At 41.1% G+C, this 19,482-nt stretch overlaps 1 protein-coding gene across 3 annotated transcripts in view; it reads left to right on the top strand.

The window, feature by feature from the left end:
* Window positions 1-19,482, top strand: part of ELAVL4 (ELAV like RNA binding protein 4) — a gene marked incomplete at both ends in the record, with an annotated part of 61,207 nt that overhangs the window by 29,845 nt on the left and 11,880 nt on the right. For all 3 annotated transcript variants that reach the window (XM_084211800.1, XM_084211799.1, XM_084211801.1), the window contains one exon: window positions 14,575-14,678. In XM_084211800.1, the coding sequence (XP_084067926.1) occupies window positions 14,575-14,678 (104 nt within the window). The remainder of the gene's footprint in view (window positions 1-14,574; window positions 14,679-19,482) is intronic.

The raw sequence follows: 19,482 nt of genomic DNA, 5'->3' as shown, positions 1-19,482 counted from the left end.
CCAGCTGAGGCAGGGTCCTGTGGGGCAGCAGCAGACAGCACACCCAGATACCTGTCAGGGCTCCAAGGCTGACTTTTCCCAGTGCTTCTCCATTCCCTGCTGCTCGAGGAGTTCTGTCCTCCAGCCACACCTATGAGCAGCACAGCAGTACTGTGGCTGTCACCTCTGCCTGGTTCCCCTGTGGTTTTGCTACACAGCTTGTCCTGAACAGAACTGACCTGTGTAAAAGCAGTCCAAATGCTTTGGAAAGTGATCTGCCTCCTGCTCTCCCTTTTCACAAAGCTAATTTTCACCAACACTGCAATTGGAGTTTCTTCTTGACTTTCGGAGGGTGTTCAGTAAACTCGTGACTGGGGTTACTTGACCTGCCTGCAGTAGCTCATTCTCTGAATCAGTGAGCCAGGGAGTCCTTGTCCCTTCTGTCTTGCAGAGCTGATCCATCATCAGTTGACTTCCTCCTAGCAAGCTGTTTGTTTTCTCTTCAGCCAAAAGAGTTTTGCCAAGGTGATCTTTACCTTGGCTTCTGGGAATGGTCAACGTGAGACCTTCAGACCAGTAATGGGATCTGCTGCTCCTAGGAGTGTGAATGTCTTCAGCATCCCTGCCTCTTGTCTGTTTTCTACCACATCAGTTCATGTGCAGTCCCTAAACTGATCAAAGTCATCATTCAGTTTCCATCCCCTCAGAATATACCCTTCAGATTTTTGCTTTTGGGGTTACTCTGTGACTTGAGGACAGACCCATTTACATGATCAAGCCAACCTCTTTTCTATCTGTTTGTCAAATGAGATGCAATTTGTCAAGGGCAAAATTCCTTTTGAGATATTTACTGCATGGAGGTCTTGCCTGGCCTTAAATCCTTTTTTTTCTCCTTTGTTTCCAGAAAACTTCAGAAGTTCAATCTCACTGCTTGGAAACTTAGGCCACTATTTTTAACTGACCTACAGTTAAAACTTCTTAACTTCTAATTTTACTGTTAAACACAAGGATATATGGAGAGGGTGTTTTCTACATCCTTAACACTGCTCACCACCTCTTTTCTCCTGCTTCTCCTGCATGGTTTCTCTTGCTGCCTGAGCTGGGAGCCCAGCAGCCTGTGTGCAGCTCCCTGGCAGTCCTGTGCTTAGAGTCAGCACAGATAACCATCTCGGGAATCTGGGCTATTGGAAGTTGCTCTGATGCACAATCTTTGCCAACAAATCTCTGGATTGCATCAGCATTCTCTTCATGTCCTGTGCTTCATTCCTGGAATAGTCATTGATAGGTTACTGCAGCCTCTAACTTTTCAAACAATTTGTGATACAGCCTGAGTTTTCTTCTGGATCTCTCCACATCTATTAAGAAAGGTTTTGCTCAGGTACCATGTTTCCCATTTCTGTGATGCCACAATCTCATGGTCACTCTTCACTCTCACTCCTGCAAAATTCTCATTCTATGAAAAGAGAAGAGAGAAAGCATCATGGCCAGTCCATTTATTTGGCTTTGCTCACTGGCACTGCTTTGGCTGACTCACTGCTGCATGTTGTTGAATTCCTGAGCAGGATCCATCGCTGACTTTGCAGATGTTGCTGCTTGTCCCTGCTAGGAATTTTGAGTGCAAGTAACTGACTTGCAGGTGCTGCTGGAGGCAGGATATTGGACCAGGCAGACCTCTGCTTTGACACAGTACTGCTGTTCTTATGACTCTCTCAGCATCTTTTTAATCAGTGGAATATATCAGCTTGAGGGGGAAAAAACTGGACACTTATTAATTTTATTCATAAGAGCCTAAGCTGCCTTTTTTTTCCAGTTAGATGGTTTTCAAGGGGTGTTGCAAAAGCAGATGGACAAAAAGCTGCGTCATACTCACCTGCAAGCAAACAAATGGCAGCATTGCCAGTGTGATTAATTGTTGCTGTACTAGAGGGACTGCTGTTCCTGCAGTACAGGCTCTAATCTCCCTGCTGCCCTGTTCAGATAATTGTGCTCACACACATTTGAAAGCACCTTAAGTTGGGTATCAACAGGATTCCTTCTGCTTGCTGCAGAATTCTAGGACCCAAAAAATGAGGCTGCCTCCTCCTTCCCTGAGAAGCTGTTGGCTGGATGGAGGGGGTGTATTGACTTTCCTGGCTGTGAGGATGGTAGGTAGGGCATGAGAAGATAGGACATGTAACAAGAAGTATTCTCCAGCAGTTCCTTTTTTAGACTCCTCTGTTCTCCTACTTGCTTTATCTGTGTCATTTCTATTTACCAGTGCATATCTTTGCCCAGTTCTCTGTTTCTTTAAACATTTTCCTGCTCTGGAACCTACTTTGTGTTAACAAAAAAAAAAAAAGAGAAAAACCAAAAACCCAGCCCCAAACATGAACAGCTTGGGAGCTTGACTGGTAACATATTTTTCCCTTATGCTCTCTGCTGCTTTGGAATAGCTGCTCTGGTGCCTTCATTTTGGTTGTTGGTAGTATTGTGGTACTCACTTGCTCCAGGTTAGATATTTTGCCAAACTGGAAACAAAAGGAACAAGTTTATTGACCACCTACTTGTTTGACACTGTGAAAAGCCTTTTATTAAAGTTTTGTATCACAGAAACTGCACTGGTTTTAGTGGTAGTCAGCCAACAATGGCAGAAATCTGCCATCTTGAAAAGGACAGAATTTTTATGCTGGAGAAAATTTACTGAGGAGCATATTCATACTAATATTCTTCTCCAAAAAATTACCAAGATTAATTGATAGAACTAAGTAGTATGTGCGCACAAAGTCATAATATTTTCTCCTTGAAGCGTTTTTCATTACTTTTGTTACCTGCAGGTACCTAAAAAGAATGTTATAAACATTTGAAAACCAACTTAAATTCCTGCTCTTGCTTTAAAAGTCTTGGAAGTTCGGTCTTAAAGCTGAAACAAATTTATGGAGAGGCTCCATGCAGTCTATATATCAGTGCATAGCAAAATTTTTATAGGTAGCATGTTTTGGAATATGATGTAGCTTTTCCTTTCTCAGCATCTTTCCAGATGCTGTGTAAAGTCATCTATGTAAATCTAACTATTACAGATTAACCTTCTTAGCTGTCAGGTTGCAGCTTTTATTTATGTTTCTGCTGATCAGATTAAAAATGCTGCAGTCACGAGTTGTGTTGTTAATATTAAATTTTGTGTTTCAGTCTGTAATAAATTACTTTCCTCTGTGCATTGGAAAAAGTGGTTAGTAGAGCTCAGAGTTTAATTAGTAGGCTGTTGATGAGACAGAACAGGTATTGAGAGTCATTGTTCTGAATTACTGTGAAATTTGTTAGTATTGTTGTGGCTTTTGTTTTTTGCTGTTTGACAGAGGCTGAGGTACAAAACCTTAAATGTTGCTGAATTAAATCATTTAATGACAAAATTACCAGGGCTTTTTGAGTTTGCAGTCAAACAGGTTTCAGATATTGATGTTGCAGTATAATATTATGTCCTGCTTAATATGCTTGTTTTGCAAAACATACTCTTGTTTTTTCTCCAGTCCTGTGCACCTCTGCCATTTCCTTTAGACTGGAAGCCTTACTGCCACCATTTCTACATGAAATTATTCCAAGTTTGCTGATGCACTGGCTTTTCCAGATTTTGGCTGTGTCTTTCCCATGTTCTCTGCTTGTTTCCCTCTTATTGATAGAGTATGTTTTTGGCCTTTTAATAAAAATCTCTAGCCTATGAACCAAGATGTTTGTTGAGCCAGGACTCTTTCCACTCTGCAGTTCTGACATTTCATGAAAGTAAGAACCTTGGTCTGTGTGCGGGCTCTGTCCTGGTTCTGTCCTTTTGCCTTTCTTCTACCACTCACTGCCATCACTTTCTAGTGGAACTTCTCATAAGCTTTGACTCTGGGTGTCTGGCATTGCCCTTTTTCATACAAGTGTGGTACATTTTGCACCAAAACTGTGTATGTGGTATGGCATGGGCTCACTGTACTCGGAACTTACTGTGCCTTTGGTTGAAGCCTAATTATTGAGCAGTGAATAATCACTCTTTCCTTTGGTTTGCTTTCAGCTTCTGGTCCATTGTTCAGTATTAAATGTCTAGTTGCATTCTACTTTCATCTAAATTTCAGAAGTGCCAGCATTTGGGATGATATGCAGGAGGGAAGATACGTCTGCTATAATGAAGCGTGTGCCTCTTCTGTGACCTGCTGGCTTGTGCTCTTGGAGTGCCTTTTCTCTTTGGTTCCAGACAATGATTCTTTCTACCCTCTTGTAATTTCATCTTTTCTTTTTTTGAATAACAATATTAAAAGCAGCACACTTCTAATATTTTGTCTTCAGTCATAGTCTTTACACATTTGAAATATCTATAGGCTTTTTTATCTCATTTTGGTCAGATTTCATCAAAGGATACCATATTTTAGTGTTTTAGCACTGAACACTTCTAAGCTTGTATCTTAAGTCACTCTTGAGCCTTAGGTCTTATTTTTAAAATGTCGTGACTGCAGAAATTTGCCTTCAGTTCGTTGCCTTCCTTTTTTCTGATACATACATTCCTTGTTGGAGTTGTGTGGTCTTTACCATTCTTTTTGTACTGCTTGTCCAGTGATGCTGTGTCCTTTCTCCCCAGTGTGACATCCCCTGTTTGGGATGAGGACTGCTTCCCACAGCGTAGTGCATGCTTAGTATATAATGCAGTGACTTTTTAAATTCCTTTTGCAGGTTTTTTTTCCACACTGCTAATAACCATTTTTATGTGCTGCTACATCTTTCAGGGGTTTTTTTCCTGGTTCCGTTTGTTTTCACTTTTTCTCACTGAATCTTGTTTTCACTTAGCCTGTTTGTTTCTAAAGTCTGCATTCTTGTGTTTAAGTCGTCTCTTCAGCATTGAATTTACTGTTCAGGATAGACAAGTCATGGCTGTTTCTTGTCCATTCATGCCTGTCCCCAGAACACTGGATTTTTATAGTACAGTCCCTGTTCTGTTCTGGGACAAAGCAGGGAGGAGTGCAGCCTTGCTCTTCTCGGAACAGCTGCTAATTCAGAGGCTGTGTGCTCCTTGAAGGAAGGGGGAGGAGAAGATGAAAAGAAGGGGAAGCAAGAGATGTCAACTGAGGGGAGCAAAATCCAAATATTTGTTCAGAAATGGAACTTGCTTGTCTTGTGTATGTCAGGAGCAGTAGCTTTTCAAAACCTATTTAATCAGTTGCTTGCAGTAGTACGAACACACCCATGCTGAAAATCCAGTTTTGCATTTAAAGAAACTTGATAAAAGCAAGCAAACAAAAAAGAAAAAGGACGATAATATATTCTACAGAACATGAAATGTGTGTGTTGTTTACAAGATATCTCTTGCCCAGCACAACTCTCAATGGACCAATGATAAGGTTCCAATCTTAGAGGGGGGGAGCTGCAGTTTTTAGCTCCCTTTTATAGTGGTTGTGTTACTCTGTCCAAGTTCACCCTGGAAATTGTGATGCCTTTCAGTTTTTTCTTCTCCATAACAGGAATAAAAGTGCTTTCCACAGTGGTGTTTGTGAAGAAAGGTGTGTTTGAGGTAAAATGCTTCCATGCTATGGTTATGGGAACCACAGAAGACTCCAACCAAGTCAGCAGCATCTGTCTCAAAGTGCCACTTGCATCTGTCTCAAAGTGCCACTTAAGCTTTGCAGGCAGATTAGTCCATGTCCTCAAGCACAGCAGTGGCACAGCTGATTTGGTTGGACTCTGTAGTCTGCAGGTAAGAGCAAAGCCTTGTTTCAGGTGAGATGCAGAACATCTGAAACGATAGAAGCCTTTAGGAGATTGTAAGGCACGATTTTCAAGAGGAGGTGTGTCTTACCTTGCTGGTGTGGTCAGTTATAAAATGGTGTAGTTGCATGGTTTTGGAACCCTCTGGAAGTTTCTGTGGGGGTAGGATTTTTGGCAGGATTTGGTGGTGCTGGGCAGCAGCAGGCTGTCAAAGGGTTGTTCTGTGTTGGGAGTTGGATAGATGGGGCCATTCTAAAGTGAAAATAATTTCTGTATCTAATTTTGAAAAACAGCAGTTACTGTCAATTGGTATTTAACTTAGACAAGAACTGCTACTGCTTCAGCATCTCTGAAAATCAAGACATTGTTATACCATCTTGCATTAAGAGAGATATGTCAGAAATACAGAAGACAAAACTCAGGTAATCTCCTCTGGCATTGCCTGGCAAATTCAAGCTTTCTGACTAAAGGTGCTGGGTGAATGATATTTCTTTCTCTTGTGGGGAACTTGCAGATGAGTCTGGGGAGTCTTGCCTTGATTTTTGAGGTCACTGTGTCCTGGTCTTCATGGCTCCCTTCCAGGGACATGTGAAGGTCCAGGGCTTGCAGTTACCTCACCAGCACTAATAATATGCTTTAGCTACATTTATAGGATTTGTTTCACATTTTGGGCAACGCTTCTTTTTATTCCCCTTTTATTTTTCTAGGCTTGTTGTCATGGTATCTGGCACTTCCCATTCAGATATTAAAATTGAGTGAGTGGTGTCTGTATGTCTGGTTCATTTTCCCTCTCTTATCCTCTCCCCGAGGGAGAGTTTTACGTGGGATGTAGCACACTGTTTGCAAGGGCTTCCTTTGGGGGATTTTTTAATCACGTAGCAGCGTCTCTGTTGGGGAAGGCCTGGTGCAAAGGAGCCCCTTCCACTTGTGCTGGAGTTTATTAAATCCTGTGTGCGCAGGGCTCCCGTGAGACCTCATTGTGCAACTCGTGTCTCCCCTCGAGCTCCCCAAAAAAGGCTTCACTCCTGCATGAATGAGCTTTTAGCTGAGTCTCTCTGGCATTAAGGCAGTGATAGGAATTTTCTCTGTGCAGATACCTGATGGGGAGGGGCATTGCTGTTTGGGTATCAGGGCTCTGATGTCTTGGGAGGAGAGTTTGCTTGGGGGATCTTACCCCATCTGAGGATCTTTGTGTCATTGTGTAGCCTTTGCAGGTGCTCTAGCTGTGGATCATAGAGGATTTTTCCCAGAGGTTTGGGGTTAGCTTTACCTTTTTATTTTTTTGTGAAGCTATAGTCATGTTTCTCAGGAGGGGATCTGTTAATCATGCATTTTACTATTAGTCTGCAACATGGCTTTGCTCTCCAGTAGTATTTTAAGGACTCAGATAATGGTGGTGGCTGCTTTTAACTGAGGACAAATCATGCTTCTTAATTGTAGGTGCACTATAGAATCACAGCATATCTGGTGCTCTAGATTGGATTGCATTTAAATACAGCTGACCTTTCCTAATGTATGGGGTGGGATCTTCTCAAAAGAACTAAGGATAATTCAAATATAGTAATTTGATGGAAGATTCTGAAACAAAGCTTGTACCCAGACACCTTCCTGCAAAAAGCAAAAAAACAAGTGATTTATCACTTATGCTTGTCTGGTTTTTGCTTTGAGAAAGATTGTGCATTTTTCCCTAAATTCTTACAAAAGTGAGAGTTAATAGGGGGAGAATGTTTTCTTGCTGTTTGTGGACATGTATTGAATGAATCCTAGTTTGTACAAACATAAGGAGTCTGTATTGTAAATAAGCTATAGACTAAATGGGTGCTGTGATAGAGCTGCACTAAGCACAGAACAAGTCACCCTTCATAGATGGGTTGCAGTGAATTGTGACAGTGACAGCCTTAGCTTAATTGTTTGGTCCTAGGAGCACTGTGTGCAGAAGATGCTTCCCTTCTGGTTTGGTTCTCCTGAGACTGCAGTGTGCATTGCTGGGGTGACAGCAGGTGATTCTCCTTGGTAAAGAGGTGGAGGATGAATGAGACTGACATTACTGGTATAAAAAAGTGTCAGACAAGGAGCAGGTTTTGAACTGGGCTCATGATCAGATCTCATTTTCTCTTGATCTGAATTTTCTCTCTATAGCTTACCTTCTTTTTAAGGTGAACAGCTCTATTTGTTGGTGACTGTTGTGGAACAACAAGAAAAAAAAATGAAAGTCATTTCACTTGACCCTCTTTGCACATTATGAATATATCACCTCAAGGATATTTATGTAAGCTTCTCCAAAATCCTCTACTTCATACAGCTTTTCATATGAGTTGCAGTCATTCCTTTTCATCCCAGGAATGTGTTTAAAAGACTTTTGAATTGGTTTGAAGGCTCACAGGGTGGTGTTCTGAAATGGACCTGTCTGCTGGAGCAGGGACTGCCTTGAACGTCAGAATTCTCTTTGGTTTCTTTTGCTTAAAAGACAGAAAGCAATCTCCCTGCCATCCATCCCTAGGTTCTATTTATTACAAACATATCAGTCTTGAGAAACACTGGGAAAAGTGGAAGGGTTATGTGCAGGTTTGCTTGGAAGAGCCACAGGTGGACAGCAAGTTGCGCTGAGCTTCTGCAATACAGAGAAGCTCACCCCATTAGTTCCTTCCCTAAATTTCACCGAGGTTTGAACAGGCACAAATGGATTTGGGGAGATGTGGAGAATTCATGGTGAGCATTATTTATCTTTTGGTCCCAAAGGCAGAGTGACTGAAGGCTGTTGCTGTCTGCCTCCTGCCTGGCTGATGCGAGATGAGCTGTCAGACGTGCCCTACTTCCCAAGGGAGGGATGGTGTCGGCGCTCGCGGTACGCCTGTTGGGAGGGCAGCTTTAATTAGGTTTTACATTTGGGCAGGGGACAGCAAAACCACAATTTGAGGCAGTTCAGATCACTGCTGTCCCATTCTGTGCTTGTTCTCATGAGTGACTCCTTATTGTGTGGACAGTAGTTCTTTAATTCCACAGTAATTTATTTCCAAATAAAAAAGATGGTTTTAACCATATTTTAACTTACCTGGTCACAGGTAATTGTGACACACAATTAAAAGTTGTAGTCATCTTGAAGTTGCTGTTAGAATAGTTTTCTGCAATAGGAAGGCTTCAGACTTTCTCAGAAAGTTGTTTGCTTCTGCTTTGCTTGTGGCAATGATTGTTCTTCATAGAACCAGCAGGAAGAGTGTATTTGTGGAGCTTCAGAGTAGAAGAGATTATAGAGCACTTAACACATCCTGCCAAAGCGTTCCCTGGATTAATTTCCGCTTGAGCTAGAGCGTAGCTTTCAGAAAAAAAATCAAGCCTTCAGAATTTCCATTGGTAGAACAAAATGGTTGGTAGGTACTTAAATTTTTGTTACCTTCCATGTCAAAAACACAGAGCAAATGGCTTCCACAGGAAAGCAGCATTTGCTCTATTGTTTCTAGTCTGGTTTCACTTGCCAAGCATTGGGATTTGGGATATATAACTCCGTGATCAAACATTAGTAAGAAAACAAAAAAAATTTCTACCTCAAGCGAATACTATGTAGTAGTGTTCAGGTTCAGCTTCATTCAAATCACTATCACTACTTTTTTGATCAGATAGGCAGATTGACCCCCTTATCTCACCTGAATGAGTTCTTATGTAGTCAATTCTCATGGCCCCGTCACCAAGGCATCAGTGTCTTGCTTGGAGCACATGCACCAGGACTGGGCTCTTCCTCCGCAAAGCACAGGTAGATCAGAAGTAGCAGTTTTTCTTTCCCTTTCTGATTCTGTGACTTTTATGGCAGGAATAGTTTTAACTCTTGTGTCAATGTTGCAAGCTTGATGTAGCCTGTGTCATTCTTTCATTGCGGTGTTCCTAAAGCATGCTGCAATTAACTTGGTTTGTCAGGATGTAATCTTTGTGCTGTGCAAATGTGTGTATTTGTGGTTTACTGAGGAACTTAAATTGCTTTGTGCTTTCCCTCTGTCCTCTTTGTACTTATCCTCTCCTCCTCCTGTCTTTCTGCAGTCAATTTTCTCAAGCAAGGAGTTTGGGTTTTTTCCACTTACTGGTGGAAATAAACAATTTAGGGCCAAGATCTGTTTCCTGAGATAGATGCTTTCCTACAGGTCTTTCTTGTGATTTCCTGTTCACAATTCCCAGTAAGAGATCTGTTGGCTTTTTTAATCCGTTTAATGTGTGCCCTGTTAATTTTGTTTTAGTCAATTAATAAGCAGTACCAAATCAAGTCCTTTAGAGAAGACCAAGTATATCAATGTTGATTAAATGTCATTCTTAAAATTTATAGGTCAAACTTGTAATCTCATCAAGAAGGTTGTCAGTTTGGTTTGACAGAATCTGTTTTCCATAGACTTAATTTGATTGACATTGATTTTATTACCCCTCACTAATTCTTTAATAATAAAGTCCAGTATTGAATATTCTGTAAATTTGCCTTGCTCAGCATTAGACTGCTGGACCTGTAAGTACTTGAGCTGTCCAGTCCTCCCTCTTTGAATTCCAGTGCAAACATTTTTCTTCCAGGCTTCTGGAATTTGTTGATCACAAAAGAGACCCATTAGCCCCTTTTTTTTGGAGTCTGCTCTCTGCAAGTAATCCAGATCATTTCATTTAAACATATATAACTTCAGGAGCTCCTGTTTAGCATTCACCTGGGTATATCTTCACATTCTTCTCCAGGTGTACATAATGCCTCTTGTTTCTGTACTGTTAGTATCTCCTGGTGAGTCAGAATGAGTGTTAAGGGATCTTTTTTCAGTAACCTAAAAAAAAAAGTTTTGTTATTCCAACCTTTACTAGAGGGGTTTTATGCCCTTTTTTTTTAATTGGTTTTCTATGATATTTCTGTTGTAACTTAGAGGGTTTTTCTGTGTGTTTTCCCTTTATCTCTTAACATAAATATGGAATTGGCCAATGTAGACTGGCTTACAGAGGAGTAAAGGAAGGTACAGGTCTTTAACACTGCCTTTTTCACAGTTGCAGGTTTTTGGATGTACGGATAAAAATGATAGAGGGTGAATTGATTTTTTTTTCCCCCTATCTTCTTTCTCCTTACTTGTTTTAAGCATAATTTTCAGCTCTGAGATGGAACTTTGTCAAATGCAAAACATGTACATTTCCAGTTTGGGTTTGGCTTTGCCTGTTTTGGTTTTTTTTAGGACTGTCAAGTTCTTGATAACTTCTAACCCTGTTACTGCTCATTTTTAGACCTATTCCTTACCAGATTCTGGGAGGTCCACTATCCATTTTCTGCTGCTAGAGAAAACATTCGGAAAGAGCAGTGGGAATAGCAAGATAACAAGGTGTTGTTTTAGGATCATCTAGAAATATCTCTTGCCTGACCTACTGAATCACAGCATGTGATGAACTATTGGATTCCAAATCACAGAAAATATTTACTATTTACAGTACTGTTCCTGGGAAGTGTAGCATGGGAATGAACTACAGTGTCTGTATGGGATCCCACTGAGAGGTCCAGCTGCTTGCTTTGTGCTGCCAGATTGTGTCCAAAGAAGTGTTACCCTTTTGGAGAACATGCAGGAAGAGCACATGATGAAGAAAATAGGGAATTTCATACCGTTTACTGTATTTTGCAAGAAATTCTTTCCTTTCTTCACCTGTAAAAATTTTTAGTTCTTTCATATATGGAGTCTGTTTTGTCTGACATAAGGTACATTGCTTTTGAGAGGAATTTGAAACTCATGTTTTTAGCTGCATATATAATTTTTTTGGCTTCTTAACTGTAAATGTTTAGCACAGTAAAAACTTTGACGTTTTCCACAGTCATCATAAAGCTCTTCACAGACAAAAAACTAATCTGAGTTTTTCTTTTCACTTTTTTGAGACTGGGGTGTTTCAGTTTTCGAATACATGATAATATTCAGTTGAAATGGTTGAAAATACAAAGTAACCAAACAGAATATACCCCTGAAGTGGAAAGCTTTTAACGGGAAGTTTTTTTTCCCCTTCAGCTTCACTGGTACAGTGAGGTCTATGCCAGGATGCAGCAGAAGGAATTTGCTGATGGAAACAACTGCACTGAGCTTTCAATGGGCTGTGAAGGGTGTGGATTTTGAGGGTTTTTAAGATAAAAGGGGTATTCATTGAATTAACCGAAATTCAGTGCTCAAAATTCTGAGCAGTCACCCTTTTTTGTGAGAGTACAGTACAGCTAATATAGCAATCAGTGGGATATGAATTCATAACCAAATGCATCTGAGTAACAGGCCTGCAATCCTGTTACAAATCTCGTATATTTCTTGATGTCCAGGAGTATATACACTAACAAGAAGAAATCTTGTTTCTGAAGATGTGTTATTCGAAAGAAAAATGGTATGATAGTGTAATAGTTTTCATTAAGCCAGGTTCTGCAGCCCTGCATGCAGACAAGACCAGCTTTGTTTTGGTATTTGTTATCCTTCACTTTGGAGAAAATATATTTATCCATTGCCACTTGGTAATGAGAATGAGAGATGATGGCATCTAAATAATTTGAAAGTTACTGGGGGACTCAAAAAAAAAATGTCGTGTAATTGTGATCTTATTATTTTCTTGTATTGCCATTAATTTCCCCTTCCTACTGCTATTGCTATCTGTGGGTTTGCTGTCCATGGTCTCTCTTGTGTAAGTACTTACAGAAGTGAGAATACCTCTATGGGAGATTGTTGAAGAGCAGTGTATATGTTGTAGAGGTTGGTCAGTCCATGTGCCTTGAGAAATAGCAGTGGCTGGACATGGAAGCCCAGGATCAGACATTGGCCATAAATCCCAGTCTCACATCAGCTTCTCCTGCTTTCCATGTACCTTTGAAGCCCAGAGATGATTAATAGGGAAGGAATACAAACACAGGTTATCCAGGCTCTGATCCTTGAGTCTCCTTCCCCACATAAAAACATATTTGTTTCCTAGGGAATGGCTTTCCTCTCCCTAGGATTGTTTAGGATTAAATGTATTAAAGATTTTATGTGTTCAGAGGCAGAGGGATTGGGGCTTTATAAAATACCTCAGGTAGGCAAGCAGAAGAAGGGATGGCAGGGAAAGTATCTTTACAGTATTTTTGCTCCAGGCTTTGTGCTCAGCCAGACTTCAGGTCATTCTTGGTTAATGTCATGTAACTTGGGTAAGAATATTTTTGCTGAGATTACTTCAGCTCTCCAGGAAGACCAAGTATGTTTTTATACTTTTTTTCTGGAGTTAAATTGGTGGGACAGAATTGCTCCCTGGCTGTATTGTATGTTAAAACAGCCATTTCTTCTCCTTCGCCTGCATGTGGGCATTTCAGGCATGAACTGCAGTGTTTCCATAGATTTTTCAAGTCTTCCATTGCATAGTTAGCAGCTTTTAGGGCTTTGATCTGATTTCGTAAGACAGAAGCGCTCCCTGTATTTGTGTTACAGCAAAAGCTGTATTTTTGGTGGTGTCTGACTTTGAGAAACACACAGATGCTTTTTTGTAGTCCAGGAGACAAAGAAACAAAGCTTTGTGCTGGGAGGCAGGATCTGTGCCTCCAGGGGACATCAAGGCACTTGGTGTGCAGCTGCCTTCCCAACCTCCCCTTCCTCCTGGTGAGCAGGAGCTGGGTCGCTGCTTGCTGCTCCCGTGGCTAGAAATCTCCACAAATGCTGCTTCTCTCCTGGGGAGGGATTTTCACATGTTTCCTTTCTCACTGCCTGTGAGCCAGGAGCATTTTGATCCCCTGCACATCAGTGCCGAGGGACAGGTGGTTTTTTGCCTTGCTGTGCCCCAGATACACAGAAGGGTGTATGAGAGGGAGCCTGACAGGATGGTTCACCTGCCTGCTTGGGCTTACTGATTCTTGAAATGTGATTATCTGTGTGTGTCTCTGAGTTCATGTGCCTAAAAAATAAAAAAGCTGTGTTTTTCAAACATGCAAAATAAGTTCAGTAGGATGCTGGAAGGAAGGGATCTGGAAGCGGCTGTCTGTCACGTTGCATTAATAGGATTGGTGCTGCAAAGCTGCTGCTTGGGAATTGGGAGAAGATCCCTGTGGAGCAGGTTCTCCCAGCCCTGTGCAGCCCCACAGCCCTGTGTGTGTCTGTGATCCCTGCAGTGTCCCCAGCACGGCCTCACCAGCCCCGTGTCACTTAGCCCACTTATTAACCGGGTCTGTTCCTGCTGCAGACACACACACAGGCGGGTCTGGCTGGGCAGGCAGAAGTGTTGAAAGGCTTTTGGCTGCTGCAGTGGCCTCCTGCCATCCCGTGCACAGCAGCAGTTGTTGCACTGTTTGGATTTGCTGTCATCTCGAATGCTCCGAGGGGAGCTCTAATGTGGTCCCTCGCCCAGCTGCAATTTGGGCTGTCCCTTCTCCTGTTTATTGGCTGCTCACTGAGCAGTAAAAAGAGATGTAAAGGGGTTTTCTGTTCCTCAGCTCCTTCAAGGTTAGTGTAAAAATGCAGTTTCCTAATTTTGCGGTTTAAATACTTCAAGATTGTTTATAAACAGCGGCAAAATTATATGTGTGTGTTTATTTAATTTTAATAAGTGGCCTTGTTACTGGCAGGTCGGCCAGTTATATTTATTAGGAGCTCAGCACAAAACTATTACACAGTTCTGTTGCTGTCAAGCCTCATACATGCTTTGCAGTAAACTCCTGGGGGAGGCAGGGTGAGGAGTTGCTGCTTCTCCTTCTTACAGAAGGATCTTGAGAGCAGCAGTTTAAAGTTCTGTTGGCTCCCCCTGTATTAAGGAGATAAAGAAATGGTGAAAAACAGCATAGTGTCCGTAAGGGAAAGCAGGGATGAAATGAACAGTTTAAGAATATTTTGCTTCCGCTCTTGGAAGTTGTTCCTGTGCTGAAAAATACTGAGTCCTTTTTTTTCTTTATTTCTTGTGTTTCAACAGGGCAGAGTTTAGGTTATGGATTCGTTAACTACATTGATCCAAAGGATGCAGAGAAAGCCATTAACACTTTAAATGGACTCAGACTCCAGACCAAAACCATAAAGGTAAGACAATATAAAATGCCTTTTGCTCAATTCAGGAGCAGGAGAAAGTAGTTGGAACTCTTTCTGGCAATTTCATCACTATTTTATTCTCCATTGTAAGGGGGTTAACGAGCTCCTCCTTGGAACAATGAGCAGACATGCAGAAGATGAAATCTCTCTTCTCGGAAATTGCTGCTATTGTTAAAGAGAGGGGAAAGTAACAGGAAGCTCTTTAAAGCATGACAGTGAGGCTAAAATGTAGAATAGAACAGCCAAAGTGATACCATTATCCATAAACAGGTGAAGTACCTGATGGTGTATTCACAAGTTACATGTTTCCTTATGTTTTCATGGGAAATACTTTGTTCTCCTTTAGTGACGCTCCTGTCATTATCATGTGTTGAAAGCATGTTTCTCTCAAGTTAGAATGTCATTCTCAGAAAAAAATTTTTTCTCAATTTCCACATCCTTAATTTGATTTATTTTTTTAAAAGCTGGAGGCTTCCCACCGAAGTCTCTTATTTCATTGTTTGTAATAGACCATTAGTTATTCAATGACCTTCTTAAGTGGTCTCACAAGAAAAGCAAGCTTCTACACTGTCACTGTTTTTGCTGCGTGGCTGATAAAGCTGTTCTGGAACAGCTCACAGAAGATTTCCACATCCCAAATTCTGACAAATAATACAGCTTAAGGGATGTGAATCAAAAAATTGAACAGGAGCAAACAGTAGATCAGATTCAAATTATCTGAAACTGCTTTGATCATTTTTTTTGAATGCTGGCTTTTGATTTGCACCATTTTCTTAATTTTTCTTCTGTAGTTAATTTGTATTTCAAAGCTAAAAATGTTAATATAAAAATAGAATTTTTACTGCACTGAATATTGTACAAGTAATGTCAGTGATGTTGTATCTTGCAAAAAAAAAAAAATACACTGTAATGTAGCCAATACTGTAGGTTTTGGCAGTCTGGCTAAAGATTGTGGTTTGGACAAAATGGTATTCCCTGAAGCAAAAATATTTCTTGGATTCTGGTGTATTTCTAAGGATTGTTTCAAGCAAGTTTTTCCCCTGATGTTTGATCAGTGAAGAGCAGAAGTGCTGAGCTGAGGGTTATGAAAGTGGTGGAGCAGCTGCATGGATTTCATAGAATAGGCTGCTTCCAAACCTCCCTCGGACCATCCAGATTCCATCCCACAGATAGGCATGTGGGCCATACATCAAAATGCTCACAGCATGGTTTTGTAGAGCTAATGGAAACACTTAACAGGAATATGTAAGGCAAGGCAGCAAAATCTACCATCTTATCAACTGCTGCAGGTGGAAATGCAGGCTTGGACTCAGCAGTTTCCACTTACAGTGAAAAGTTGCTCTCCAAATTGCTTTTAAAGGCACATTATCGGGGAAAAAATATTTTGAAAATGCTTATTAAGAATTCAGTAGAACTTGAAAAATCTAGATCAGTTTTTCATGCAGCACATGTGCATTTTGAACATTATTCAGCTGTAGGAAAGAACTGCATTTCTTGTCCCTAAGTACCTCAGCTGCTTTGCCTCTGTTTTTCTTTTTTGTGAACCAGAGCAATGCTATTACATTGATAATATTTCAAGGTTACAGGAAACTCATGCAGTAAAAGGCCTCCAGAAACTGGAACCCACACCAATTATTATTATACATTTCTCACATGCAAAATTAAACCATTATGCTTTTTTTATCATCTGTAGTAAGACTTTAGTTATATGGGAACTTCCTATGTAAAATCGTATTTGTGGTATGTTTTTTTAATTCAGTATAAATTTTAGAAATTCAGTGGTTTGTTTTGGGGTTTGCATGTTCATTAATAGCTTGTAGACTAGCATAGAATAAAAGGACTTTGTGGGGGGGGGCTCTTGAAAGCTGTTAAAATTTAATAATAAGCAAAGAGATTGATCTAATCTACTACACAGGAGCTGCATAAGTTCTTCTATGGCTGGGAGGACGCATAGGGTTTGGGATTTTTTAAATAAAGCTGGGTTTATGCAGTTGCCTAAAACAAACCCAAGGGAGCCTTCTATCCCAACAGCCAAAGTTTTGGCCCCAGGGACATCTAATCAGTAGTTTCCAACCCAGTTTCTCATTGCAGAATCGCATGTGATTACCTTACCTTTACCCCTTGTTTTTTTAATATTTGTAAATATGTTTTTCTTCTTGAAATCCTGATAAATTAGGTCTGCTTTCCCTAGTACTGTGCAGTGGGGTTGGAGCTTTCCCAGTGTTCCTGCTGAGGGATAAAGATAAATCAGGTGTGTTTAGTGCTGCCAGTGGCATTTGTGATGCTGGAGGTATCTCTGGTTTCCAAAGGGTTTCAAGGTGATGAGGAGCAGTTCTCAGCACTGCTGAACCTCCTCACTTGCCCATTGCCCCCTCGTGCTGCTTTCCAGCATCTCGCTGTCGTTCTTTGTAAGGCTGAAGTATTTAAACTTGTAGAAATACTATATTTAATTATCAGACCCAATTACTTTAGCTACAGATGCCCTTTACAGTTACTAAAAATGCACCATTGGTGCATTAAAAAAACCTCTCTCAAGAGAACATCTAGAAATGAATTTGGTAGCACACAGTTTTGTAGACGAAAAAATATTTAGTAGAACAACATTGAGCTGGAAAAGTACTGAAGATTGCTTTGTTCTGCTTTCTTCATGAGTGTGGCTGGGTTTTTGCTTCAGAATCAATCTGTAAATATCTTATTGATGGATGGGCTGAACCTTGGCCCCTGTCCATGTATGTTGGGTAGCTGCAGTCCTCCAGGTGGAATTTCTCTGGCTGCCTTTTGGAAGCTGTTTTGATGGAAAGTAAGTTGAAATGGGTAATCTGTGAAAGCCTTTTACAGTGGCAAATTACTTCTGCTGGCCAAGGTCACTGTGGTCCTGCTGGCTTTGTCCCATCTGTGTCGTGGGCTCTGCTGTTCCTTGCACCTAGACTGAACATGAGGTGGCTCTGGGGAGTTGTATTTGCACTCATTTTTTGACCCCACAAGGCTTAATTCCTGTTTAAAAATATGTATTTTATGCATGTGGCCCAAGATGCTGTCCTTTTCACTCCTGTAACATTTTTGTGGCAGCTTAATGTTCTCTCTCTCCTGATGCCTTGCAAAACAGCCATGCAGTCACAGGAGGAACTGGCTTAATAGCAGGATCAGCAGAACAGCCAGGCACAGTCAGCTCTGATGTGTGGACTAAAATAACTGAAGAAATGTTCTTTTTATTCTGTCATTGTTATGATAAATAATCCCTTTTCACTCTAGCAGCTAAAATATTTATGTGCATTTTATTTAAGTCAATGATGCCCTTTCAAGTCAAAGTTGAGAGGTGACGATTTACAGAATATCTGTTGGGGAAAAGCATTGGAGGGAATTGTGTTTGGTGGTAATAGGTTATACACATTTTGTTCCTCCTCAGCTGATCATAGTGCATATTTTATTTACACCATTTCATAGCAGCATCATCTTCTTGTGAGAGAGAAAAGCTTCACTTTATTTTAACAGCTAAAGCTTGACAGAATTCTGCAAAACAGTTTAGAGTGAGGGAAGAGACAGTGTGTGTTGAAATAAATATATATTCCAGAAATTGAATCTATTTTTAGAAATTAAATTTGCCCATCCATAAAAGCATATGAAACGTCACTGCTGCTGTTGAAGATTGCCTGGCAATTCAGTTGCATCAAATATCAGATGGAAAATAAGATGTGTGGTGCATGGGGTACAGATTGTTTAAACTGCTGCTTTGCCCTGAAAAAAGGACAACGCCTGAAAGGATGCGAAGGAAGCATTTCACAATTTACTTGGGGATTCAGGTGACCTGGCCTCATTGGAACAAGGGCAGAACAGTTTTGAAAGGAAGTTTGAAATCTAAAAAGAGCCAGTGACCCCCTGAAGTGCAGTCTTGTGCACCCCTCTCTTCCTTTTTCTCTGTTGCTGAGAAATAGGTTTGCTTCTTCCTTCCCTCACAGGAGCAGGTACATGCTGTGACACTGCTGGAGCAAAGGGAGATGTCCCCAGAGAGGGGAGAAGGAATCTGGGTTCTCTGAGCCCTGGATAACCTCCAGTTTCTCAATCCATCATATTTATCTGATGGTAAAATACTGAACGGATAAGATGATTCCTCTGTGCTCAGAGGCTTTTTCTAGTTATTTTAATTTGCAGTTAAATTGAATAAATAGCATGAAATTCTGTATTTCTGCTTTACTCTCCTGTTTTGATCAATAGGTCTGGATGGTCCTAGTTTAAAATGCAGCAAATAAGGCTGTGGGAGAAAGTAATGCTGCTTTTTCTGAAAATAAAGTAGTAGCATTACTGCTGAAAGATCTTCCTATTTATCTTGGTTTCTGTGGCATTTTTCAAAATGCCAGCTATTTCCACAAAACTCAGGCTCTAAATCTGTCCATGTTAATTCTTGTAATTGTCCACAAAACTACAAACCATCCTGTCACTGTAGGGTAACCAAATAACAGCAGCCTCAGACTTCTCTGTCCTACAAATTCATTTGTCAAAAAGATTGCCTTCCAGCCGTGCTCGGCAGAGGAGGAGGAATTGCAGCAGGGAGTGCTGGGGAAGAGCCTGCATCTCCTGCACCCCATCCTAGCCTCCTGGGGAGGTGTGGGGGCAGCTCAGCACCATTTGGGTGGCAGCCAGAAAGTGCTGGGCTGCTGACAGTGGTGGTAGCAGAGCTCTGGTGTTGGGTACCCTTGGTGCAGTGCTTGGCCAACACCCCGTATTTTCCAACCTTGTACTTACACAGCCTCTCCAGGGCCACTGAGCCTGCTGGGCACTGCCTGCAGCCTCCTTTCCC

This window comes from Fringilla coelebs, assembly GCF_963513975.1.
Source record: "Fringilla coelebs genome assembly, chromosome: 9".
Taxonomy (NCBI): domain Eukaryota; kingdom Metazoa; phylum Chordata; class Aves; order Passeriformes; family Fringillidae; genus Fringilla; species Fringilla coelebs.
The sequence above is the reverse complement of the archived record's forward strand: the minus strand, read 5'-3'. Positions and strand labels throughout refer to the sequence as shown.